This window comes from Trametes versicolor, assembly GCF_000271585.1.
Source record: "Trametes versicolor FP-101664 SS1 unplaced genomic scaffold TRAVEscaffold_10, whole genome shotgun sequence".
Lineage (NCBI taxonomy): Eukaryota > Fungi > Basidiomycota > Agaricomycetes > Polyporales > Polyporaceae > Trametes > Trametes versicolor.
In genome coordinates this window covers 781871-806995 of record NW_007360330.1, presented here as the reverse complement: position 1 = coordinate 806995, position 25125 = coordinate 781871, and the positions used below count along the sequence as shown (strand labels likewise).

Genomic DNA, 25125 nt, shown 5'->3' with positions numbered 1-25125 from the left:
GATAAGGGGCCGCTCGACTTCCTCCAGCGCATATATGTACCTTTTCCACTGCCTTTGCACGAGGTTGGCCCTCCCAGATCACTTGTGGACACCAACGATGTGCTGTGCTGTATATCGCCGCAATAAGCTAGCAACATTCAATCAGCAGAGCAGCAAAGTACTCGCCAGATTAGGGTCTCGCTCGAGCAGGCGACACGATAATCGAGTTCGTGTTCCGCGTGAAGCATAACCCATTGTCTATCCACGTTCCGCAGCTCGAGAGCTGTTTGCACGCATCGTTGCATGCGTTGCCGCTGCAGAATGCGACGTTGTTCGTTGCGGAGAGGCAGTTCATGTTCGGGGCGGGCGGCCACGAGGCGCCGCCGTTGTACATCGTGCACGGCTCGCCGCAGACGTTCTGGCTATGATCGGAGCAAAAGGTGACGATGGTGTTCTGCGCCGCGCGCGCCGCGAGGGGGTTTATGAGCTCGCCAATGCATCACTTCGGCGTAGCTGAGGAGATGAAGGACGGGATGACCCCTGTAAACGATCTGCAAAGTCGCAGGTTAAATCGATGTCTGAACTTTGACGTATAAAAGTGATCGGACTGATACTCACGGAGTCGGAAGTGGCGCCGCCCATAGCTGAGGATACGGTGGCGGCGAGGCGAGGACAAACCTGGCGAGGGTGGCGAGGGTGGCGAGGGAGGTGAGGGAGGTGAGGGACGCAAAAAACTGCATACTGATAACACGGTGTGCCACTAAGACTGCGAAGTGCTGGTACTCAACTTCCACTTTGACACAGTCGACATGGCTTTTATACGTCCCCAGCAACGGGCCTTGATACTATGGGTCGAAGTCGAGGATTAAGGCACACCTATATCCTGTCTGAGTTGACCACATGACTGAGTAGGTAGAGTTGGAGTTCCCGTCGCACGTTGTGTCGTTCACGACGGTTCGATCACGCTAGATGTCGAGAGCTGGACTTGAGTATCAGCTTCGTGGAAGAGCGCGGAACACTCTTGTAGCCCGAGTTCGTCGTTGATTACGCTGGCTCAGAGTGGTCATAGGCAAACAGAATCAGGTATCGGCGGTTTGGCTCCCATAAATCGATGGCCGCACCCGGAAGCGTTGCAAAATTTGAGTAAATAAATATTCACTGAAATAGAAGTATGTGAGAGGAATTGCATCCAAGACTCGAGCACTCGTAACCTGATACACAGATGATGTGAGCATTATTTCAGTGAACAGTCGGGCTTCAACGTTATCCGAGTAGACCTAAGCGAAAGTAGTGAGCTTCCAGGGCGTAACAAACTCGCTTTCGGCACTGATATTCACTTGTACTTATACGATTGGTCCTGAATATTCGAATGGTCGTCTCAGGCCGCGATGGTGCCTATTCCGAGCCAGCTGCCAATGAATGGCCGGTCCAGACCTCTTCTTGCGTGTCCCCTGAGTGTATAGTCAGAAAGTGTGTACCCCGAACCAAGGCCCACACACTCACAGTATCACCGGCATAATACTTTGTAGTAAGGGCCGTACGGAGTAGCGATTGTGACCATCCGCGTACGACCGCGTGTCCCACCTGTTGCACGACACCATACGTACTACGATTGCGCTATCATCGCGCACGGCAGAGCGATGTGCGTTGTCTGCAGCCTGGCAAATGATTTTGGGTATATGGCGGCAGAAACCAAGCAGGAAAGACGCCCAAATTCAGGCGCCTTAAGTGGGATACCCACATAGCCGCCTGTGTGGGACTCATCGGAAAGCGCTTCGAAAGTTGGCCAGTATACTACCGTCATCCTCTGCTGCAAATTGTCTCCCTTCTGCTAGCTGTATTATGCGTCAATGCTCGTAATTAGCCGGGTTCCTCGTACTGGCCCATCGCACCCCCACACGCTCGTCAACCCTGGATCAGTGACGGTAAGTGCAAGTGACACCTTTGTAGGTGCGACGCGTGGCTCTCCCGAGCTTCCCTGAATCCAACTTTTGAAATAGAAACCCCCTATCCACCTACGACAGTACATGAGCGCTCTTCTGCCACATGTACCCGAGCCAAAGACGTGGGAGCCCGCACTCGTCGCCCTACCACCATCCACCGTGCATTCCCGAGCTCCATAGAGGCAATCATGTCTGGTTCGCCTACCATCTGTTCCCTACCTCCAGCGGTCATCCTCAGGATATGTCGACATATGTCTGGGTCTCTGTGCTATGATCAACACTACACTTCCAATTGTTCCATACGCCATGATCTTGTCGCCGTGGCTCTTGCATGCCGTTCGCTCAGCGACCCCGCCTTAAACACGCTCTGGCACACAATTCATTCGCTTTCCCCACTGCTGTGTACGTTGCCCGAGGACCTTTGTGTCGCAATCCCGTTCAAATACGAGCGAAAACATAGTGAAGGATTTCTCATACAGCGTTTAGGATCCCAGTTTGTACGTACCATATCACCCGTACACCAACACACACTTACAAGGTCTGGCATGTATAGGTGTTCTTACGAGCCCCGGTGCAACAAGACTTCGTGCGTTTCTTCTCATACTCCCGGCGCGTCAAAAAGCTCGGGAGTCGCATATTTCCTCAAGTGACTCTGAACGGCGAGCGTCTGCCCTGTGTCGAACACGGATACATCCTGTCTACGTCTCATCGAATCCCTTTCGGGGTCTGGGATTTCCTCTCAGCTTTCGCGCCGAGACCCCTCTTCCCCAATCTGCAGTCCATTCATCACAAAGAATGGGAAGGGCGCCTGGATACCGAGGACCACCAAATACCTATCCAATACGCCGACATGCTCTTCGGGCCCCGCCTGCAAAAGGTAGAAATCTGCTGCCCCGACCCGGAACACTATCCCTCGCGCGCCACTCAGCTCATCCGCAGCCTGGAAAACGTGGCCGCTCTCTCGCTGAAGGACCTCAGCATCGAGGCTCAACCAGACAATCGCATCCGCTGGCACTATGATGCAACCAGCTCGCTTTACGGCCCGGAGATTGGCCTCTTCCACCGTCTGTCCAGCTTTAGCAGCCGCTCCGTGTGCGTCGCACCAGATGCTCTTGTAGCTCTCGGCCGCGTTCCCTGTTTGGAGTACTTGACACTCTACGTCGATCCAGCCGAGTATTCATGGGATTCGCTGCCTCACGAAGGAGGCGTCGACTTCTTTCCCGCCCTCGTACAGCTCACTCTGTACCAGATCAGCTTCGAGTGGTGCACGCTCTTCCTGCGGGTCCTGTCCTCCACGTCTCTGCGCGGGTTATCCGTCCACGGCGGAATCGACCCGCTTCTTCTTCCGCCCCTCCTCGAAGCGCTCTGCGCTGCGATCAGCGAACTTCCGTCCGCTCACTCGCTCGTAGACATATTCATCAAACCGGACGGGTACATCAAAAACAGGCCTGGAACTGCGGATAGAAACACCGGGTCCCAAATATACTCGCCCGAGCATATCACACCGCTCTTCGCCCTGCCCGCCGTCCAACGTCTCGTCATCGAGGGAAAATGCAAATTCAGCCTTGACGACGCCACGCTCGAAACTATGTCGCTATCTTGGCCTGACCTCGTCGAGCTCGCCGTCGGGTGGGACATGGATGATTTGCCCGAGTCAGACTACAAGCGCTCGCCGGAGGACGATGACTTCCCGTACGTGACGCCCTGGGGGCTCCTCCACCTCGCGCGTCGCTGTCCTCGCTTGACCAAACTCGCGATCGTGGTCGACTGGCACTGGACGCCTACCTGCGACTATTATGCGCTCGCGCCCGTCCCTCCCGTGCACCTCTCGGGGCCCGCGGTGTCTGCGCTGCGAGAGCTCGATGTCCGGGGTTCCGTGCTCGGATTCCGCAGATCCGCGATTGCGTCGTTCCTCTCGCTTGCATTTCCGCATCTCGAGAGTATGTGGGACCCCACCGAGGAGGCAGCGTGGAGGGAAGTGGCATTTTACTATAAATGGTTCTTGCAGGTACGAACACAGGAGAAGGCGTACGCTCACAGGAGTGGGAGACGATTACGGGCGCCGGCCGCGCATTCGGGATTACACTCAGAGCATTCCACCTAGTATTGTCCTCATATAACTTACGAGATATCTGAAGTACGCCAGACTGTTTGTAGGGTTCTGCACTGTGTTGATCTGCATTTGGATGGAGAATTTGAACGTCTTGATCTTCACGCCAGTTTCTACGAAGAAATGGGCGAGTGTCGCCAAACCGATTCTCAATCGAATCATACACTCCGTGTCATACGCGTATACACCTCAATCTCCCGGCACATCCGCCCACGCTAGTTCCACAGAGCCCTCCATTTAAAGCACATAAGCGCCAAACCCGTAACTATGGCTTCTTTGTCCCTCGCCTATATGACTGACATTCCTAGTTGACGACGTACTGGCACATAGCTAGTATGTGATGAGCCCGAGAGAGTTCGTAAGCGGAGATGTAGTACTCACGACTTTCCGCTCAAGCAGGCGAGACAATAATCGAGGCTGTGCCCGGCGTGAAGCAGAAGCCGTTGTCCAGGCGGGTGCCGCAGGTGGAGAGCTGGTTGCAACTGCCGCCGCACCCGCCGCGGTCGCAGAAGCCAACATTTTTCGTCGCGCTAAGGCACTTCGTCTTCGGCGCGTTCAGGCATGCCGCGCCGCCGTTGTACACCGTGCAATGTCCGCCGCAGACGTTCTGGGTGCGGGAAGAGCAGTACGTGACCATGGTGTTCTGCGCGGCGCGCGGCGTGAGGGGGTTGGGCGGTTCGCCGATGAAGGTGAGCTCGGCGTCGGTCGTGGCGAGCCAGTGCATCATGGCCTCGTGGCTGACGAGGTAGGAGGCAGGCTTTTGGCACATAGAGAGAGCGACAAACACCGGGAGCCGATGAGTCAACAACTACGAATTTGTAACCAGAAGAGTGCTACTCACGTCCACTTCTTGTGCCTCCGTGACCGTCTATAGATGTGAGAGTCATGAGCTCGCATGGCACATGTGAAGAGTACCATACCACTCACCGTGGCCGGTATAGCGACCGCCGCTGTCACCGCAAAGACCGCTAGAGCGAAGAGCTTGGAAATATTGAGCATGCTGGGGTGGCGATTGGGGAAGCTAGTGGGTGTTCGACTGCTTTGCGTGTGGGCTGCCTGCTTGCTCTGAGCCCGTCTGCATTTATACCTCAACGAGGGCGGCTGAGGCGAGCTTGTGAGCGCACGAGAAGTTCAAAAGTTGACATCGGAACGGTTGCTCGCCGGGGTTCACGTGTTCAATCTCACACCAGTTTTGTCCAGTCGAATACTAGCTATGGTTGCACAAGGATGACTCGACGGAACAGCTGGCAAATAAACTGTTGGGGAAGTTAGTCAAGACCCTATGATCTGGCATGTGTCGGTGAAGTTCCATGAGATGGCCGGGAGATCGAGACAGGCGACATCGCGACCCGCACGCTCCATCGCCTCCAAGGGTACTATGAATGTACAAAAAAGGACATGGTCACTAGACAAGTCACCGATCAACCATGCTGCTCACAGGGTCGGGGTGCTCACCTGCCTACCAGACGCCCCAATGGATGATATAACAAGTGAACTCCTTAGTATAAACGCTACGCTGGCCGTCAGCGGCTCAGCGCTCTGATCGCATTCTCGTCTAGGCATGGCATTTTATGAAACGTACCGGTGATAGTAAGCTCGAGAGCTAAGGGTGAAGTTCGCGGTCGGGCTCGAGAGTCCCTAATCGGATCAGAACTTCGGCGAGTCTGCTGCGTACCATATATAGACGCTTCAAAATGATATATGGCAAAGACGCAGAGAAATCAAACCGTATACGGGCCTAAGAACAAACCGCTCAGTGACCATGGATAATAAGTATTGTAGAGGAACGGGCTTAACGATCGGATATTCGTTCATTTCATACTTTAACATCCCCAGACGTATCTGCCGATGCAAATGTCAGTCCGCTCTTGAAGTCGATGTTTGGCCCTCTAGATGTGCCGATTAACCGAGTTAGCTCAATTCGTATCCTCTGAAGCTACGACGCGGAGAACCGTGAACGCGAAGCAACCCGCAGCTTAGACAGTTCTGCGTGGTCGTTGAAAAACAAAGATATGGATCATAATTGTCTGTTCATTCAAAACGCTTCCCCGTCAACGGCGCGTACGCAGGAGCACGGGCACGGGCGGGCGCGTCGTCACAAAGAAATCTCTGTACCCATCCTTGTACGAACGCGGGTCCCACCCCGCGCCCGGCCGCAGCTCGTACTTCTGCAGCAACGCGCACAGCACGACGCGCATCTCCTGCATCGCGAGGTTCTTCCCTACGCAGTTCATCGGCCCGTGCGAGAACGGCGTGAACGCGGCGTCGTTGTGCGCGAACGGCGCGTCCGCGGCGAGCCCGGCGTCAGCGCGCGACATGCGCCCGGCGGCGAGCAGCCAGCGCTCGGGCCAGAAGTCGGACGGGCGTGGGGAGAAGTTGCGCGAGTCGTGGAAGATTGAGTACGTGTGTAGGGAGACGGCGGTGCCGGCGGGTATGAAGCTGCGAGAAGGGACACAGTGTATGAGTGTGGGCGCGGAAGGACCGGGTGGGCGCGAGACGTACGTCGATCCGAAGGTGACGCCTCCACTGTTGTGGGGAACGAGACGCTGCACACCGCTAGGCACGGGCGGCCATACGCGCATGCCTTCGTTACTGTTGGCGTTTCTTCCGTTAGGAAAGGAACGCATGGGAGTGACGGAGACTCACATGACGGCTGTCAGGTAGTGCATGTCAAGGTGGTGCTTGATATCGCCAGGGTCCTCGCCAGGCGGGTAGAACTGATCGATCTCCGCTTGCAGCTTCTGACACGCGTCCGGGTGCGTGAGCAAGCAGTAGAATATGCTCGTCAGTGCGCTAGAGGTCGTGTCCGCCCCAGCAACGATAGCGAGCACCCCGTCATCGATCAGCCGTGAGAGCGGGAGCTGCGGATTATTGGGCCGGTCCTCCTCACTCTGGCAGTATGGCTCATGAATGGAGGTACGACATCCCAAGGTGCCGCTTACCAGGTAGTGGAAGATGTCCTTGTGGTCAGAACCCCTCTTTATGCGGGCCAAGGCCAGTTTATGGCTGTATACCGTCAACTGTGCTTGAGCAGCAGCGATGGATGGAACGCGACCCAAGTATGGCCCGAGCCAGGGAACATGGCTCGTGAACGTAGCAGCTCTACATTACAAGCACTTATCAATACCCGTGAACGATACGTGGCCGGCTGAGATCGACGGAATGAGATTTGTACGCACGGAAAGCTGTGATCGAGTATGTGCCAGACGTTGTTGACGTCGCCATCTCTAAGTAGCTCTGAGCCTCCGCCGAACCTGGATTTGTAACAGTCATTCAGACGATAATCGAGTCCACAAGATACCAATGACTTACGCCATGTCGGACATCATGTCATAACTAGAAGGGCACAAGACGGGATGAAGCTCGAGACGTTCGGTACCGAAGATGAAAGTTTAACTCACCTAAAGTAATTGACCCACTTCGCGATGTCGACCTCGCCGGCCTGCTTACCGAGAGCCTCAACGAGCTGCCTGGCACGTGCTGCGACCATAGGTTGGTATTCTTTCAGTGCGGCGGGAGTAAAGGCGCGAGCCCATGGCTTCCGCCGTTCGAGATGTTCCTCGGTATCCATGATACCGACGAGAGGGAGATTTGTGGACGTCAGAAGGCGCCCCACGAATACTGTGAATACATATCATGGTTCAGCTATGAACGTACGCCGCAAAGTGCACGTGGGACGAGACGTACGAGGGCCATGCGGGAGACCAGAGGTGCCATATACGGGATTCAAGAGGGACGGGTCCCGCAATGACAGCTCATTTGGGCCTGCATGTAAGACAGACCAATAATTAGCCAGGCAGACATGCGATTTATCACTAGCCACTCCATACCTATCCTGACGATATCGCCGTACCGGTCGTGGAGACTCTTGACATGGAGATATTGGTGCCCTCCGAATCCGACGCGCGCCATGTAAAACTTTGTTAGGCGATATACGATTGGGCCAGGATACCGAGCCAGGGGATGATACGGCGAGGCGCGATACGCCAGCGTTGAAGATACGAGAGCGCATATATATAATGTGAAAGAGGTGAGGATCGCGTTGAGAGGTGCGAACGTCGGGACAAGCAGAGTCGCCCCGAAGGCGGGAGGAAGCAGTAACAGAGAGAGATGGAACGAGATGGAAAACGTCTCGTGTCTCTTGAAGGCTTGATGTGCTACCTGCGAGCCGTCAGCTTTGAGAACGACTCGCGCTTTGAGGGGACGATGGCAGGGACCTACCAATCCGAGCGCAACTATAAGAAGCAGAGCGTGATCTTCGTCTGAAAGTGAGGCGAGCTGGAGTCGGAAGACCATCTTCACGAGCGCACCCCGAGGGCGTATCCTTGCACTGTCTGGTAAACCCCTCAGAGAGCTCATGGCTGGCCTTTATATCTACCGGAGCATAAGACGTGACCCGCAGGTGAACCTAAAGGTTACGGCATTCATGGAAGTTTTGGGGGAAGCCTTGACAGCGAAACGTCAGCTGACGGGGAGAATGAACTCAGAGCCGCAGGGTCTGAACCGAAGAGCATACCACGCACATGGTATCCGTGTCCTTGAGGAAGTCAGCTCGAGCTTTGCTCGCTGGCGACGTAGGAGTACATCCATGCCAGTCACAGCCAGCTCTTGTTCAAGGCCATACTAGTGGGCTTGGTGCTGAGGGCAACGTGCGGACCACACTGTTGAACGGCGTATAGCGGGAAGAAGTTTTCTGCTCGCTACGCGCTCAGCCTGATAGGAGTTTGAGAGAAGAAATGCGCTTACGTCGTCCGATGAAGCAAGGGACAGATCGAATGGTGACGTTGCAGGCTGAAGGCAGAAGCGCACACATCGCAAGCCCTTGTGGTTGCGCTCGAAGTATATTATGCCGCGCTACATAGACAAGGCTCCTGCAGAGACAGCGTCAGGGCGGAAACAGGTCTCGGTCAAGAAATGCCACACACCTTTGCACTCGGGTGACTGTCCCCAGAGCAAGGACATACATACGAACACATGAAGAGACCTCTCCCGATAAGAGAAGGTGGTACGATAGAGCTGAACTACCGAAGCCACTCCACGCCTGACTTCACCGTATCACCCCAGGAACTCATCGACACACCCCAGAGCCTCCTTCCAGAAGCGATCCACAACGTCACCTTCAAAGCCATTGCTGTCGTATCCCAGGATGATGCGCAATCGGCCCTTGAACGTGTACGCCAAGAGAAGCATCGCACCATGACGCTGCCGCGAGCCCGTCGTGAGCGTATGGACCCCGGCTTCAGGGAACGCAGCATGATTGTAGATGCCGTCCAGGTTGCCCAGCATCGAGAGGCCCATGAAGGCTGCCGACGATGCTTTTGCGCGTTCCGGAAGCACAGACACCTTCGGAGGCGAGTCCACGTCCGAGCTTTGGCGGGTGCTAGGGCAGGAGGCCATCCAAGTACCCTTCTCGCGAGCGCGATCCTCCTTCGCCCATGCACGCGCACGATCTGCGCGTTCCCGGGCCATCTCGTGCGTCCGAGAGGCCGCAAGCGGGCTCCGCGCAGCGCGAGTGCTCTGCTCCTTCGCCTGACGCGCACGCAGCCAGAACGTTCGCGCCACCAGCGCGGGATCGGATGGAAGGAAGCTCGGGAGCACGACGTGGAAATACCCGAGCGCCAGGTACCAGTACGAGTCCCACGGCGCGGGGCGCGCGCGCGAGGGCGAGAAGTATGGGCGGAGGTTCAGCGCAGAGTACATGAGCGTGGGCGCGGTCTTGTCTCCGCCCGCGCCCATGCGCGCCCACGCGAGGTTGCAGATGGCGAAGAGCGCGGCGGAGATGGAGACGCCGTGGGCCTTGCAGTTCTGCAGGATCGCCTTCGTGCGGTCTTCGGTGAAGCTGGCGGTGGGGATGATGCTGTGTCGCTCGGGGTGCGCTCGTCGGGGGAAGACTTGTCCACCGACGAGTCGCTGCTGCGAGAGCTGGAAGTCGACTTGCGCGGCGGTGCGGCGTAACTTGAGGGGAGGAAGTGGTATGTTGTCTTCGAGTGAAGACGGGAGAACGCACTGCGGTCCCAACAGCAGTGCTATGAATGACGAGACGCTCCGGCAGGCAAAAGGAGATGCTCACCGTTTCGGGAGGAACACGCCATCGGACATGCCACTCTTCACGTAAGAGTTCTTTGAGCTCGTCGTCAGACCTTCCACCAGCGAGGAGGGTGAAGAAGTCGTTCCCAAATTGATGCAGCGCCATACCGTCGCCGACGAAGTGGGTAGTGCATAGTAGGAACTCGTACTGCCGCCAGGGCTCTGCCTCGTTGTTGTGTTTAGGCACATGTTTATGGTCGAGCATACGGTTGATGGGTGATGGGGTACGAGGCGGCGTAAGCATAAGGCTTGACGAGGTCGGGGGCTCAGAGATGGTGAGGTATGACAACCTAGAATCTGAGAGAGTCCGCGGTCCGTTCAGGTGAGCATTGATTAGTTCTAAGAAAACGCAAGCAATGAGAGATGTGAAAAATGCCAAAGAAGTGCGGGAGCATACCTTCCTGTGACTGTGTGCGGTATTCTAGGCGAGTATCTGCGTCATGGTAGGCGTCGACCGGCGATGTAGGAGCGTCATAGCTGTAAGGTGCAGTTTGAGTCAGAAAGTGGCTGGCGGAACAAAACAGAGTCGTAACACACATGAACCCTACATCATCATAATCACGCATCTCCACGCGCGCGCAGAGCATCGGATGGCGGATACGCAAAATGGCCCACACTGTGCACACTCGAGAGCGCTGGACGATATGCGCGGACGCTTTGAAGCCGAGATGCAAGTACCTGTACGAACAGGCGGTCAGCGCGGCACATCGAGTCGCATGTTGTGAGGAGCCACGCACATATCGTTCACTCCGTTCTGGCGCGAAGGAAGGTAGTACGCGAGCTCGGACTCGCCCATCTTCCGCGCATAGCGACGCCTACCATGTGATGAACCGGTAGCGTCGTCAGTCTCTGTTTTGGCAGAAACGTAGTCGAGGTGAAAGTCGGCCGGAACATCCTCGACGGGATCGGCGGCGGCATGAGGAGGAGTGGCTGGAGAAGAGATATCAACCATTGCGGTGGACTCGGTGAAGAAGCCGTCAAGCCTATGGCGCGTTTTAAGTACGCAACAGGAGATGAGGTGGACGTAAATCAGGCCAGATGATCCGACTCGCCATGGGCCTGAAGGAGTATAGCGTCGGATACTTGGCGGTGCCTACCCGAGACGTCCAACGACCATACGCAACCTGTCCGACTTGTAGGTCGTCGCCTCTCAAGCGAGGCCGCCTGTGAGCGATAGCGGGGCAGCTACATGCGCAAGGATACACACAAATCCCGAAATGAACGCGGCGAATGCGATAGCGAAGTGGTGCAAATCCCGAAGCGTGGCACATGACACTTGTGGACCCGTGTGGGAAGCCACGTCGACTAGAGGGACGTCTTCTAGAGTCGCTGATAATCAGGCTGCTGCGGGGCAAAGTCAGGTTTCGGAAGATGGCGCACATAGGCAGCGAAAAGGCGCACCCTGATGGTGTTCTCGGGAGGAGAGAAGCGGATGGATGCTCGATCGGAGCGGCCGAGAACGCCGTCAGCGAGAAACGGCGCAGGATGTGTGCAGGGGTGCATTACACTCTTGAATGAATACTATGTCGACTTGGAATAGACTATGGCAGCACCACGATATGGCACGACACGACCATATATATATATATATAGCTGCAACTGCGCGCAAGCATCGGAAGATGATTCCTGGATGCTGGTCAGGGCAGACCGTGTCGGCTTGGTGCAAATAGCAAGCCGAGTCTAAGCCTGTGCGAACTCTATGCGCACAGGACGCGCTTATAGAGTACCTAACCTAGTGGGCGTCGGCGGGTAAGCGCACGAACATAGCTCTGCGTACTGATGCTTAAGTACTCACCTGGGTGTTATGACATACCCGTACGGGCCTCACAGCCTATCGGCTCACGCCCGACGACCGCAGCGCAAACGCAGGCAAGCTGACAGGCCCGTGGCACCCCGCCCCGCGAGCGTGCGAAGTCGCTGTGCATGACGCACACGAAAGCACCCACAGTCATGTTTTGCTGTGGCGGAGTGCGGAATCGGAATTCAGTTAGCTTTTATGTGGGAACATCGCTGCAGTATCAGGGAAGGCCTACCGGGGAGGCGAGCTAAGGCCTGGATGCGGTGCATATAGCATGCCTGATGGGTCATCGTCTCGAACAGCTTTTCGAACAGATCGGGAAGGGTAAGCTTTGGACGGAGTCGTAGTGTGGGGTTTCCCCTGTGGACGGCGGGGTCTTACCGACGCAGACGTCGTCCATCTGTGTGCCCGTTTTGCGGAGTTGTTGTGTTGGCGGAAAGGCAGCAGTGCTGCATCGTACAGCCAGGGGCTAGTAAGCGGAACGGGAACGTGCAGATTAGGAGGGTAGCAATATTGATACATCCAGGAACAAGAGGGGTCGGGTCATCAAGGTCAGTCCGTGCATGTTATGCGCCAATGCAAGAACTAGGGGGCACTGCCAAGCCGCACCTCGTCAGATTGAAATCACAAGCTCGGGGCGATACGGACTCACTCTCCAATGAAGGGGCGTCAGAGTCATTATACCGAGTCCAGCCTATATGGCAGGACGGCTGTGCCTATGCAGCAGTCCGGCATGGGGTCGTCGTGAGCGTAGTCGTCCGTAATGTCCACGTCTTTCGGTGCATGGAGGGCAGGGTTCGGCATGGAAACCGTGACCGCGAGCTGCAGGGAGCGCAGCTCAGGGGCAGGCGGTGGTGGAACATGGCCCTTGCTAGGCCGTGCACTCCAGTGAAGGCGGGCAGTCACGCGGGACAGTGCGCTGGGAGATGGCGGAGGTGGCTGAGGGGTCTTGACATCGGCGTCGGACGACGGGAGATACAGGGCAGCAAAGGGCTATGCAACGAATAACATAGAGCACCCGACGGTGAGGAATCGTACTACACAAGCGATCGCGGAATGGACGTACGGATATGTGGGCCCATGGGTTCTCCTCGCTGCCATCTCCCAGTGGCGCGACGTAGATGTCGTACAACCGCGGCTTCTCGCCCAGCTTCGCCTCTCCACCAAGCCCCGCTCCGCCTGCTCTCTGGAGGACCACGGTCGGCCGGAGGCGCTTCATGAGGAACATGCCCACGAAGGCGCCGAACAGGAGCCCTGCAGCGATGCACACGAGGATGAGGGGCGGCCCGCCTGCGGACTGGAAGAGCGACGAGAAGCCCGACGCCGGCGCGCTCGACGTCGACGCAGGAGCAGATGCCGATGGCGAAGACATCTTGGAGAGCGTGGGGGGATGGGAGCAGGTAGTCAAGGCGCGGGGCCCATGATAATAAGACGCGGAAAGGAGCGCGGATAGGGGAGTGAGATTTGGGCTCCCACATCCGGGGTGTCTGGTGAGAAAGCGATCGCGTGCAGTGCCACGACCCGCTTTCGTCTGCTGCGGACGTTCGGAACGTCGTAAAAGTCCTCACGCTGTTGACCCTGAGCCAATGTGTGCGTCCATGTATATCAGCGTGTCGCAGCGGCCGAGTTACAATACATGCTGACTGGCAGCAAGCGGTTAGACTCGACGGTCATCTCGGCCAGGCGACTGCGCTTTCGTCGACGGGTGTTGTTCCGACGGTGCTTGCAGAGAGAGATCGAGATGGAGAGGGTAGAGAGACGACGGCGGATATGAGCGGAAGAGGCGAGAGGGTCTGAATCGCGGCAGGAGGGAAGTCCGGCATCGCTGCATCTTCCTTCTTCGCCGCCACCACCACCCTCCTCCGGCCACACTGTTTCTCCCCCCACTTTCCCCAGACCACATCTCACCATCACTTTTGCCGTGTTGCCCTCCTGGCTCTCCTGAGTTCCTTCTACAGCTTATCGAAACGACTCTGCTGCGTCACCGTCTACGAGATACAGGCCGTCGAAGTCCAATCAGCTACTACAGGCTCAGAATCTCTAGTCCTTAATCCGCGATGTCCACATTTGCGAATGCCCGATCGACTATACAGCAATTCTCTGAGTCTTAAGCCTTCACCTCGGACATACGCTCTCGCGCGAAGTCATCCTCTTCGAACCAAGATGCGGAGGCTCATGATGGAGCAGAAGTCGTTGGTACAGGCCCACTCGTGAATGTGAGTGTTCCGCAAACTATCCTTCCATATCTCGACAGCCACGAAGAGGCTTCCCGGTACATCACCCCTCGAGTTGCCCCAGTCTCGCCTCATGTTGTCCCCACCATGATCCCAAATGCATATCTTGTTCATCTTCCGTGTCGTGCCCGCATCGCATCCTTGTTTCTACTTCGACGATGTCAACTCTTGATAATCTACACATACTGCGCTCCCCGCTGCTATTTCCCCACAACAAGAGGATGTTGCTCCTACCGGCCTTTGCACATGCGTCCAGGCATCTTTGCGCATTCAGGTACGCAAAACGCAGGTACCCTGATCCCAGCCGGCAAAACAACCGCCAAACGAAGTATTTTCACCACCCTCCGTTTTCTACGTACCTCCCGGCAACCCCAGCCGCTGTCTGGGTCATCCATGGCACAAGAAGGCATTCATAGTTCATGGCTGTTCGCCGGACCATCTCCGTCAAACGTTGCGCAGATGAGCGCAGACGCAGAAAGCAGTGCGCCAGTGAAACGACAGGCGATTGGACGGACGCCGCCGGCGACCCCGCATGCCCTGACGGCGACGCAGATGATCTGTTCTCCCCCGCGCCAACGCCTCTCCGGGCTGTCCCGTCGGAAGAGCGAACGAAATCAGTCGATTGGCCTGGATGGTCCGACGGTGAGTTGAGTCATGGCTGCCCTACATATTACGCTCGCTGAACTCCTGAGTGCCAGACTTGTCGTGCGACGCCCGCTCAGGGCTTTTTCTAGCTTTTTATCCTCTTCCGTGTCTTCACATCCTTGAATACGACCGGCATGAACGCTGTGAGAGTGACCGCCGCCCGAGGTGAGAGTTGGCTTAATCTTGCGCATGCCGCTCCCGGCGGTATCCAGCTGGCAGATCGCGGACTGGGAGCGGATGCCAACAGTTGACTATCTCGCCCGTGCCTGTCACGACGGACGAATTTAGACGTGCTGTGGTTGCCGGCGACGGCCTCCCGCGGGAGCTGACCGCTGCTCAACAAATCATTCGTCCGTCCATCAACGAGCTGTGGGCAGGTGCTGATCATCTAGACCCCATGCCTCCGTGGCTGCGACGGGCGCCCGCTATAAAGTCCTCCGGGCCCGTCGAGCCTGCTTTCTCTCAAACTCGTTCCGTCTCGTACCACCGCCTTCTCTGTCTAGACGAATCCTATTTCTCCTGGCCCCGGTCGCTCTCACTGTACTCGTATTAATACCCCGACGCTCCCGTTGACTCCTTCGCACCGACTCGCGCTTTGGCCGCTCATCTCTTACTTACGACCTCTTCCCTCTCAACATGACTATAGTCCTTCACCCCGTCTGGTCCAACGGCGTCCAGAAGCTCAAGGTGGTCTCAGCACGTAAGCATGCTACTCTATAGCATCCGTGCCGCAAGGTTACTGAACACTGTTTCCGTTAGCGCCCCCGAAGCCCGCCCGCGGACTCCTCCCTCCCGCTCACGATGACCAAATCCACGCTCTCCGTTGCATTGCGCAACTCCGCTCCAAGACCTCCCCCATCGAAAAGTATATTTATCTCTCCCAGCTGAAGGATGCGGACCCTGCGATGTTCTACCGCCTCTGCATGGCGAACATGGCCGTACGTGGTTCGTCACTAGTAGTGGTACTTGCACACTGACGCTTCGCGTTTCCAGGAATTCACTCCTCTTATCTATACCCCTACTGTTGGCGACGCCTGCCTGCAGTACTCCCACATCTTCCGGAGGCCCGAGGGTCTAGTGCGCATGCTCCCTTGCATCGTGTCGCTCATTTCCTGAGCTATGCCTTCAGTTCATCTCCATTAAGGACAAGGGCAACATCGGCAAGATCCTCCGGAACTGGCACCGAACTGACGATGCTCGTATTTCCGTCGTGACCGATGGTCAGCAAACCTACTTGTCGTTCTTGGTGTGTAGCTAACACTGCCACAGGTTCGCGTATCCTCGGTCTTGGCGACCTGGGCGTGAACGGCATGCCCATCTCCATCGGCAAGCTTTCGCTCTACGTTGCGGGTGCTGGGTGAGCTACCTCTATCTAGCTGCCTTTGTCGCATACTAACACATACTCAGTATCCGCCCGGAGTCCACCGTACCCATCTGCCTCGACCTCGGCACGGACAACCAGAAGTTCCTCGACGACCCTCTCTACCTCGGCCTGCGCCAGCGGCGCCCGCCGATGGCCGAGCTCGAGGGCTTCATGGAGGAGTTTATGACCGAGATGGCCGCCGTCTTCCCGAAGCTGCTCATCCAGTTCGAGGACTTCGCGACGGACAAGGCGTTCGCGTACCTCGAGGCGTTCCGCGACCGCTACCCGCTCTTCAACGACGACATCCAGGGCACCGGCGCCGTCGTCCTCTCCGGGTTCCTCAACGCCGCACGCCTCTCGTCTGCTGCCTCTGGGCGTCCGCTTGCGGAGCACCGCATCCTGTTCTTGGGCGCGGGCTCGGCGGGTGTGGGTGTCGGCATGCAGCTCATGAGCTTCTTCAAGCTCCAGGGCTTGTCCACCGAGCAGGCGCGCGAGAAGATCTGGCTCGTCGACTCGCAGGGCCTCATCTACGACGGCCGCGGCCCCATGGCGGAGCACAAGAAGTGTGAGTTGGCGCGATATGGACGTGCCTGTGCCTGCGTGTACTGACTCGCCCGCAGACTTCTCGCGCAAGGACTACAATGGCCCGCCCATGACGAACCTCACGGACATCATTAACTACGTGCAGCCCACCGCACTTCTCGGCCTCTCCACCACGAAGGTAAGATTCGCTTCTCCTCACAGGGACCATATGTCTGACTGTGCGTTGCAGGGCGCGTTCGACCAATCCGTCATCGAGACCATGTCCGCTATCAACCCGCGCCCGATCATCTTCCCCCTGTCGAACCCCGTCCGCCTGTCCGAGTGCGAGTTCCACGAAGCCGTCGAGTGGTCCAAGGGCCAAGTCCTCTTCGCGTCCGGCTCTCCCTTCCCCGAGGAGGAGTACAACGGCCACATGCTGTACCCCGGCCAGGGTGAGTGCCCTTCCCACACACGCCCACGTTATCGCGGGAATGCTCACGGCGCCGCGCGCAGGCAACAACATGTACATCTTCCCCGGCCTCGGGCTCGGCGCGATCCTCGCGCGCGCGGCCGCGGTGACGGACTCGATGGTCGAGGCGTCCTCGCTCGGGCTCGCGAACGCGCTCACGGAGGACGAGCGCGCGTACGACCTGCTGTACCCGCGCGTCGAGCGCATCCGCGAGATCTCCGCGCAGATCGCGCTCAGCGTCATCCGCGCCGCGCAGAAAGCGGTACGTCCAGATCCCCTTCGCGCTGCTGTGGGCGTGTGCTGACGTGTGGTGTGGTGTTTTTGTTTGCAGGGCGTGGACCGCTCGAGCGACCTGCGCAAGATGTCAGACAAGGAGCTGCTCGCGTTCGTGCAGAGCAAGATGTGGAACCCTTGAGTTCGTCAGGTGTCCTTCGCTGTTTGTCGCCCTCCGTCGAAATGCTTCGCTGTCGATCTCGGTCTCGCTTGTATAGAGTATATAGTAACCCACACGGTCTAATAGAGAGCGGAATAGCTGTTTGCAATGTCTCTTCGTTCCGCCTAGTGTGACACGTCTGCAGTCTGTCCGTCTCTCGCTGCAGCCGGTGTCGAACAGGTTCGATTCTTGGGTGGGTGCTTGATCCACTAGACGCTCCTGCCAAAGAAGCGCGGAAGTGCAGGCTTGTAGTCATCTGTCACCCCGGGAGTGTTGCCTTGCCACGCTGCCATGAATACGTCCGGTAGTCCAACGCAGGCCCCCCGACTTTCATGGATATGTCGCAGCGGTTCTATTATGAAGTGTCGGAGCGGTGCGCGCGACGCTCGCAAGGACGCTCAATCCACACGTCCTGATTGGGGGCGGTCTTCCGGGCGAACACGTCCGCAGCCGAGGGTGCAATGCTGCAGACGCACGTCACACACCTTTGGAGAACAGCCTTTGGCTAGAAGCAGAGCCTTCCGCGTCTTCTATCACTGCCTATTGGGTGTATTTCCGGGCGGGTGGGTTTAGCATGAAGCAAGGTAAATTATTGAGGTAGCAAGAAGAACAGAGATACGAGATGGGAGCAATGGCGTGTTACGCGCCGCTATCGACTAGTGATCAACGCGAGCATCAGTGGACTGCGTCAAGCCAGAGGTCTGTATCATGGGCGCACCTGAGGTCATAGGGCTCCTTCGTCTGGGTCGTCCCTATCTTCTTCGTCGTCGTCTACAGAGTATCCAAAGCTGTCGAACAACGATACAGAGGCGAACTGCGAATGCGAGACTTCGACCGAGGACAAAAGGACGCTGGATCTTCTCTGGGTCTGCTGTCCTATCTCGCGGAGTCGTAACAAGAATCTCGCTACCAGTAGTACACTCAACCTGAAAAACATCGTTCAGCACCTTGACAGCAATATTATGTCAGGCCACTAGCAGGCCACTGACACTGTTACGAGATCCGCGAGAGCACCGTTGATCTAGAGCAGGCCTGATTTAGTAAAGCAGTCGTGGGTTCGACCGAAGAAAGCTTGACTCACCGCTAGCTGGAGAAAGATGATATCACAGAGATTGAAGAGGAACAGTACACTACATTCGTGCTCAGTGGACACACTCGTTTCCTTACAAGAGGGTCAGAAACATACGCGAAGTATACGGATCCTATATCCACCGCGATATGTGAACATTCAGAATACCCGGAACTGAAGCGCAGGAAAGCACTCACCGTCTCGATACAAGAACTTGCTCAATGGTACAGCCCCTTCCTGTCGGCCGGGGCCGTATATTTTGTACGTTTGATACAGCGTTACAGTCAAGACCAACATGTCGGAAGTGATAGCTGACGCTCTTGCGCCAGTGGCCACTAGTTCGCGTGCACGATATGAGTTCAGCGGTTGGACTACGACGTCACACCTACACTTACGTCTGTATCGAAATGGTGAGCTATCATGAAGGTTTGTAGATATCGAGACCACTCACATTTGGTAAGTGCTGAGTGGTATGATACTCGAGGTTCCGCAGCCATGAAGAGGAGGCTTGTATAGATACACGTCCAGCTCGATTCGTTGGTACTGTGAACCACACGGCATCAGCGACGGTGTGGAAAGAATTTGGAGCTGGAAGACGGACAAATTCCGCGACAGGCAATACCATGCCAAAACATAGCACCACCGCCAGAAGCCAGACGCGTTTTCCGCTCAAGGCGTACACCCTCAGGGCGGAGAAAGCTGCGACAATTCGCCTCTGTCAGTTTGGCCAACAAGGGATCTGAGAGGACATGATTCGCACTTGCAATTGAGACCCAAGTGATTATGAGGAAGAGTGCGTCGAGCCACAAAATGACTGCACAGCTAACAACAGCGTTAGGGCATGCGACCCTTCACAAGACCTGGCCAGACGCGCCTCTGCGATATTCATGAGCGCCATTGTAACGTGTTCGTAATGAGTTCCACGTACCAACTGAGATTGCCCCGTCCATCGCAGGCGCTCCAGGATCAACATGAGTCGATTCAGCAGCATCGCGTAACGGTTGGCGCAGTAAAGCACGGAAAATCCGAGGTGGCCCCCACTCCACACGTGGGTTACCTCACGGCCTGCAGTCAAAATGGTGTCGTATATAAGCAACGCTGTATCAAATCATGTTGTTTTAGTATACCACGTTGAGCATAAAATCGAACACCGCTTACCAGTAGCCGATGTGTGGATGTACTCGGCAACCGTGCTGTGCAGCACATATACACATCCGCCTATGAGTAATCGACGTTGAGTAGGACGAGACAACAAGGCACATACAACTGGGTGTAAATTTCCAGTTTGCGAAGTTGAATGTCAGAAGTAGGCATGTCGAGAGTCCCCATGTTAGAAGAGGATGGGAGGGCAGAAGTAGGACTTATGACGATAGTCTCTGTAGGGGACCTCGTATTTAATGGACGCACCTAGGCAAACGGCAAACACTTCGAAGACCACTGCGGCTTCGTGGTATCAGACAAATGAACAGCCGTCGGAGTATAGCCGCACAGGCTCGGGCAGAGTTCTCTGCGGATGCATGCAGTCGTGATGAGATGCTACTTGTACACTGAACACACACAAAGACTGTCGCAGTGAGCGCTAGAAAGTCGTTAAGCTGAGTTGAGATATTAACTTACCTTCAAAACAAGCCCGCGCTCGAGAGGACACGGAGACGCCAACGTTGATATGGTCAGTAGAGGTATATTGACACCGCATCGGGTTTATACAGAGTCTAAGCCGTATGTCACCTTTCACGGAGCAGGCCGGACGCCCTGAACAGTTCGTCATCGCTGCATCGTCTACCAAAACTTCCCGAAGACGCTACCCCGCGCCGGGGTTGCCCCTCCCCCGAGAAGCATGCCCACACCTTCCTGGATGGCAACGCTGACGGGGCGCATAGGTGCTGAGTCGAAGACATGTGGGCATGGCTGCGGCAGCGGCGGATTCACTCGCGGATGCTCTAACTCGCGCTCGTATATCGATGGCTGCCGTGGGCTCCGTGCGAGCTCGTCATACTGCGGTGAATCGAAGGTCCGACGTGCGGCCCGCAGTCGAGTCAAGATCTAGTCTCTATGTCAGCGGGAGCCGGTCGTGTAAACGGAGGCCAAAACATAGCAACTCGCCTGCTCATACACAGCTATCTCTCCATCCAGATGTTCTATGGCGAGTTCCTGGAAGTCTTCGACTTTCTGCGCGTGGTACGTGTCCATCTCCGCCATGGTGATGTTCAGCACGGTCTCACACCGCGCTGCCATCTCTTCGTCCTCCTAGACGCGGTCGTTTAGATCAGCCACAGAGCCACACGACATACATGTACACTTACAGCCCCTTCGCGCACCGAGTCCTGGTATCTTGACAGGGTAGACTTGTGGGTATCAATAACTGGCTATAGCGCGCCCAGGGATGCGGTGAGCAATGATGGTGGTATGGGCGCATATTGCTGAAACACTCACTGCATATAATGCGGATGGATGGGCGACGTTCTTGAGCGTCTCGTGTGTGGCGAGCTGTGTTCTCCGTGCCTGATAGACCCCAACACATAACTACATCAGCGGGGTCCACACCGCGGAAGAGATGAGAGTGTACATGATCATCGTAAATGTCAGCAACAATCTGCAGGGTCTCCGACGTTTTCTGCATCGCTTTCGTGAGCTTTAGACAACCTGTATAGCGCGCATGAGTTTCAGAGCACTAGTCCAAGGTCAATAGTGCGTACTGTCGCAGTTCTCTCGCCAGCACCATGCGCCATCCTCGTTGAGGTGGCCCTGCGTGGTGTTGCTATGCTCTTGTTCCTCATCGTCGTCTTCACTGAGTCCAGTGGTAGGCGCCGAAGCGAGCGACTTCGAGGTGATCAAGGATTGCAGCGTGTAGGATAAGAGCCGCTCCGCCTTCGACATCTCTGTTGTGCCCGTGAGCTACCAGCTCCCATCGCCGCGGGGAAATGCACCGACCGACGCGCGCCTCGCGCACCTTGCCGAAGATGTTGCGCAGGCTCTGTACGCCCTTTCCGACGGCGCGGGTGTGGTTGACAAACCGGTCGACCGCCTCCAGCGCCTCGTCCGCGTCGACGTTGAACGCCGGGTGGTAGACATTCGCGTAGAAAGAGGGACCCTTCGGTGGCAGGGAAAGGTAGTATGGCAGCTGCTTTGTCCATTCCTGCGGTAGTATCAGCAGAGCCCGGTTGTCTACCTGCCCGCATATGCACTCACCGCGTCACTCTCGCAGCCCAGGAAGAACGTGAGCACCTCGGCGTACCGCGCGACGGGATGACGTGCTACGCGATTGATGTACCGCTCGAGATCTCCTCGCCGCGCCTCGACGAAGTCGTCGCTGAATCGACCCGCATACTGCTTTTCGGGAAGCGGAGGCAGAGCGATACCAGGCAATAGCCTCGTGAGCGCTGTGTGCAGCGCAACAAAATGCGAGAACCGTCGGTGCACCGTGATCCGCATGGGCGAGGGCGGTTGATCTTCGTCTTCGTCCTCGTTGTCCGGATCTGACGCGGTCCGCGAGTGCGAGAGTGCGTCAAAGGCGGTTGTTACTGTGTACACGGTAAATGCGCCCGAGAGAGTAGACGTCCGCTTCGACGGTGAGTGAATGAGAACACGGAACGGCGGCACTTTAGTCTTCCATGACGGCCCAGCCTCGACAAAATGTCGCTCTGCTTCGGCCATATGGCCAAGGACGCTCTCCCGCCTAGAGTCATCGTCGCTGACGCTCCTTTCGTGTCGGTGGACGGGAGCCGGTTCTTTTGTAGTTGTGTCCTCCGAGCTGCCTTGAAGGACGAACTCCTCCGCACCGCTCGTTACGAAACTTGAGAACCTGTTCAGGCTCTTGCCGCCCAAAAGGCTACGCCGGAAACTCGGGAACCATTCCCCCGTGGTTTGCGGGACAATCGGCAAAGCTACAGGAGCCCGCGTCGGGGAACCTCGCGGGGTGATAGAGCCGCCTGAGGCCTCTCTGCGACTCCGCATGCGCGAATGGGTAGCCGGCACGAGCAGACCCTCTGTCTGCGCGAACTCCGCTGTGAACTATCGTCAAATTCACAACAGATGCTCAACACAGCGCCGGAGGAATACGCACAATGTAGTACGAGCGCGGGATGAGCCCCATCTCGCTACCCTGTTCTCCCTCTCGCGACCCCTGCGCGAGCCGAGCGAGGCTCCAGCCCTCGCCGACGTCCTCGCGCATGATCTCGAGTTCATCGCCTGCCTCCACGGATGTAATCTCCCTGAACTCCGCCTTGCCCTGGAATCCGTAGAGCGCACGCGCGGGGCGTCCCTCTTCGTCGTCAAACGCGTCGTCTCCCGCGACGCTTTCTGCGCCATCTTGATCCTGTTCATGGGCCGGAACTGAAAGCGGTTCCTCTTCTTCTGCGATAGCCACGCCTCTTCCGGTGTCGATACCGGTGCTTGACAGGCTGTTCAAGCTCAACCGTGCACCACCCTCAGGGCTCGCGAGGGAGACGGTCCAAGCGGCCGACGTATTGACTCCGGAGTCGAACTCAAGATCAGAGTGTGGTCGCGACAGCGTCTGCGGTATCTGCAGAAAGCCTGTCTTAGGCGGTGAGCTCGCGCTATCGGCCATGCCGTCGTCGTGGTTCGTCGAAAGTCGTGAAGAGCGTGGAAGATATAGATATCGGCGGCGTCCCCGCGGTGTGAATCAGGCTCTTTGCGTCGAAGCGAAATTGAAAATCATCCCAGGTCAAGGGATATCAAAGCAAAGATATTTCGACACACAAGCGAGTGAATGGACGTTGAAGGGCAGGAGTGTGGGCAGGAGGAGGGGAGTGGACGCGCTCGTCGTCGGAGAAACGCCGGCGCTAACGCGCCGTCCCTTTCGACCCGCCACCACGACCACGACAACAGCGAGCCCCCATATTCGTGGTGTGCTTCATCTGGCAACTCTTCGTGTGTTCAGAACGCTCTACGGCTACATTGGGTTGCATATGCTCTCTGGACTCTACGCTCTAGACGACGTTGGCCCGTTTACTCGAGGTCAGGGAACCCAATGTTACCCCAGCCGGTCCAGTATGGCTTGCACACGCGGTTGTGATTCTCTTTCTCAATTGACGCGATCTCCTTGATGTCCTCGTCGGTGAGGTCGACGATCGTCGCATTCTCCTCGATACGGCTCGGGGTGACGGACTTGGGGATCACTGCATCGAAAGGCGTGGTGAGCACACATACTGGCATCTACTGCGTCTGGGACGAACGTACCCGTGAAGCCCGGTCGGTTGGCCTGGAACGAAACGAGGATGTTCGCAGGCTGGACGTTGTACTTCTGCGCGAGCTTCTGCACGATGGGGTTGCTGCGAAGAGGCGCATCGTCGGAGCCTAGAGGCGAGTAGGCGGTCACGGAAATCCCGTGCTTCCTGCTCTCCTCCACGATGTCCTCCTGCAAGAGGGCACTGTAACAAGAAGTGAGTACACTCCGTGGGGACGATGATCAGAAGACCTACGGGTGCGATTCAATCTGGTTCACCGCCGGCACGACGGTCGCAGCCTTCAACAGTCTCTCCAAGTAGGACACAGAGAAGTTGGAGACACCGATGGCCTTGACCTTGTCCGGGTGCGCCTTGAAGACGCGCTCCATCTCTTTCCAGGTATCGAGCCAGTCGATCTCCCTGTCGGGCTTCCCCTCCTTCGTCATGGGACAGGGCCAGTGCATGAGCCAGAGGTCCAGGTAGGGCGTGTCGAGCCGCTGCAGCGAGCGTTCGAGGGCGCCCTCGACATCCCGCTGGTCCGAGTTGTTCAGCTTCGTCGTCAGGAAGATCTGCTCGCGGGGCACGCCCGAATCCTTAATGCCGAGGCCGACCTCCTTCTCATTGTCTGTATATCCTACGTGAGTAACCGGTCGCGCAGATCTCGCGCGAGTCTGACGTACCGTATGCAGTTGCCGTGTCGATGTGCCTGTAGCCGCTCTTGAGCGCATGGGCGACTGCCTTCTCAACCGCGCCGGGTTGCGACTTCCACGTCCCTGGGGTGCAGGTGAGCAAACTCAAACTGCTTCGCCGGTCAACTCAATTCATAGAGGACGGATACTCACCCAACCCGAGCGTGGGCATCTCAGCGCCAGTGTTGAGCTTTACGGACTTCGAGGCGGGCATGTTGTTTCAGGATTGGTGCTGCAGTGTTCGAGGTTGGGTGAGTTCGTGGTTGGGAATCGATTGTCTGGGGACCATGGAGGAGATTATCCAGCGGCTTTATATATACTGCCGGCCATGGCGTGCGGGGGCGGGGCGCCGCACATCCGGGGGCGGCTCGCGCTGTTACGACAGCGGCGAATGACGACAGTCCAGGCACTCCCATGCTGACATTATCAAGCTTGCAATCGCATCGACGGGAGCTCAGCGCCAGCTTCAGGAGGGATCCCTTCCGATAAAGCGCAAGACTCCCCGAATCACCGAGCATGCACTCCATGGGAAGCGCAGGAGGTGCCGGCCGCCGATGTAGGTTCATGCGTGAGTTCGGCACGCACGCGTAGATGGGAA

At 56.9% G+C, this 25125-nt stretch overlaps 8 protein-coding genes across 8 annotated transcripts; 2 read left to right on the top strand and 6 right to left on the bottom strand.

Annotated features, from left to right (window-relative positions):
* The first annotated feature begins 2502 nt into the window (after window positions 1-2502).
* On the top strand, window positions 2503-4136 carry TRAVEDRAFT_66366 (uncharacterized protein). Its single transcript, XM_008044029.1, has one exon. The coding sequence runs from the start codon at window positions 2773-2775 to the stop codon at window positions 4024-4026; it is 1254 nt and encodes a 417-aa protein (XP_008042220.1). The 5' UTR covers window positions 2503-2772; the 3' UTR covers window positions 4027-4136.
* Window positions 4137-4423: 287 nt separating this feature from the next.
* Window positions 4424-4801, bottom strand: TRAVEDRAFT_130874 (uncharacterized protein; the record flags this gene model as incomplete). The annotated part of the gene is made up of 1 exon (XM_008044028.1): window positions 4424-4801. One exon carries the CDS (start codon window positions 4799-4801, stop codon window positions 4424-4426), a length of 378 nt encoding a protein of 125 aa, XP_008042219.1.
* Window positions 4802-6083: 1282 nt separating this feature from the next.
* Window positions 6084-8328, bottom strand: TRAVEDRAFT_130760 (high nitrogen upregulated cytochrome P450 monooxygenase 2; the record flags this gene model as incomplete). Its single annotated transcript, XM_008044027.1, has 9 exons — window positions 6084-6471; window positions 6535-6624; window positions 6679-6923; window positions 6975-7134; window positions 7212-7286; window positions 7345-7368; window positions 7434-7653; window positions 7720-7797; window positions 7863-8328. 9 exons carry the CDS (start codon window positions 8326-8328, stop codon window positions 6084-6086), a joined length of 1746 nt encoding a protein of 581 aa, XP_008042218.1.
* Window positions 8329-9087: 759 nt separating this feature from the next.
* TRAVEDRAFT_22712 (uncharacterized protein) lies at window positions 9088-11071 on the bottom strand (the record flags this gene model as incomplete). The annotated part of the gene is made up of 5 exons (XM_008043522.1): window positions 9088-9987; window positions 10103-10458; window positions 10517-10596; window positions 10657-10797; window positions 10857-11071. The coding sequence occupies 5 exons, from the start codon at window positions 11069-11071 to the stop codon at window positions 9088-9090; spliced, it is 1692 nt and encodes a 563-aa protein (XP_008041713.1).
* Window positions 11072-12394: 1323 nt separating this feature from the next.
* TRAVEDRAFT_66365 (uncharacterized protein) lies at window positions 12395-13328 on the bottom strand. The gene is made up of 3 exons (XM_008044026.1): window positions 12984-13328; window positions 12570-12910; window positions 12395-12512 (listed from the first exon to the last, which is right to left on the bottom strand). The coding sequence occupies exons 1-2, from the start codon at window positions 13287-13289 to the stop codon at window positions 12596-12598; spliced, it is 621 nt and encodes a 206-aa protein (XP_008042217.1). The 5' UTR covers window positions 13290-13328; the 3' UTR covers window positions 12395-12512; window positions 12570-12595.
* A 1647-nt stretch (window positions 13329-14975) lies between these two features.
* On the top strand, window positions 14976-17692 carry TRAVEDRAFT_172494 (malic enzyme). The gene is made up of 10 exons (XM_008044025.1): window positions 14976-15496; window positions 15556-15734; window positions 15790-15873; window positions 15926-16016; window positions 16066-16153; window positions 16204-16724; window positions 16780-16880; window positions 16932-17133; window positions 17195-17412; window positions 17482-17692. The coding sequence occupies exons 1-10, from the start codon at window positions 15433-15435 to the stop codon at window positions 17563-17565; spliced, it is 1632 nt and encodes a 543-aa protein (XP_008042216.1). The 5' UTR covers window positions 14976-15432; the 3' UTR covers window positions 17566-17692.
* Window positions 17693-20330: 2638 nt separating this feature from the next.
* On the bottom strand, window positions 20331-23376 carry TRAVEDRAFT_60269 (PX-domain-containing protein). Its single transcript, XM_008044024.1, has 9 exons — window positions 22716-23376; window positions 21842-22663; window positions 21584-21788; window positions 21349-21531; window positions 21219-21295; window positions 21086-21154; window positions 20956-21018; window positions 20756-20899; window positions 20331-20695 (listed from the first exon to the last, which is right to left on the bottom strand). Exons 1-9 carry the CDS (start codon window positions 23217-23219, stop codon window positions 20432-20434), a joined length of 2331 nt encoding a protein of 776 aa, XP_008042215.1. The 5' UTR covers window positions 23220-23376; the 3' UTR covers window positions 20331-20431.
* A 146-nt stretch (window positions 23377-23522) lies between these two features.
* TRAVEDRAFT_60268 (Aldo/keto reductase) lies at window positions 23523-24801 on the bottom strand. The gene is made up of 5 exons (XM_008044023.1): window positions 24681-24801; window positions 24519-24611; window positions 24094-24463; window positions 23852-24042; window positions 23523-23790 (listed from the first exon to the last, which is right to left on the bottom strand). Exons 1-5 carry the CDS (start codon window positions 24739-24741, stop codon window positions 23621-23623), a joined length of 885 nt encoding a protein of 294 aa, XP_008042214.1. The 5' UTR covers window positions 24742-24801; the 3' UTR covers window positions 23523-23620.
* Between the last annotated feature and the right edge of the window lie 324 nt (window positions 24802-25125).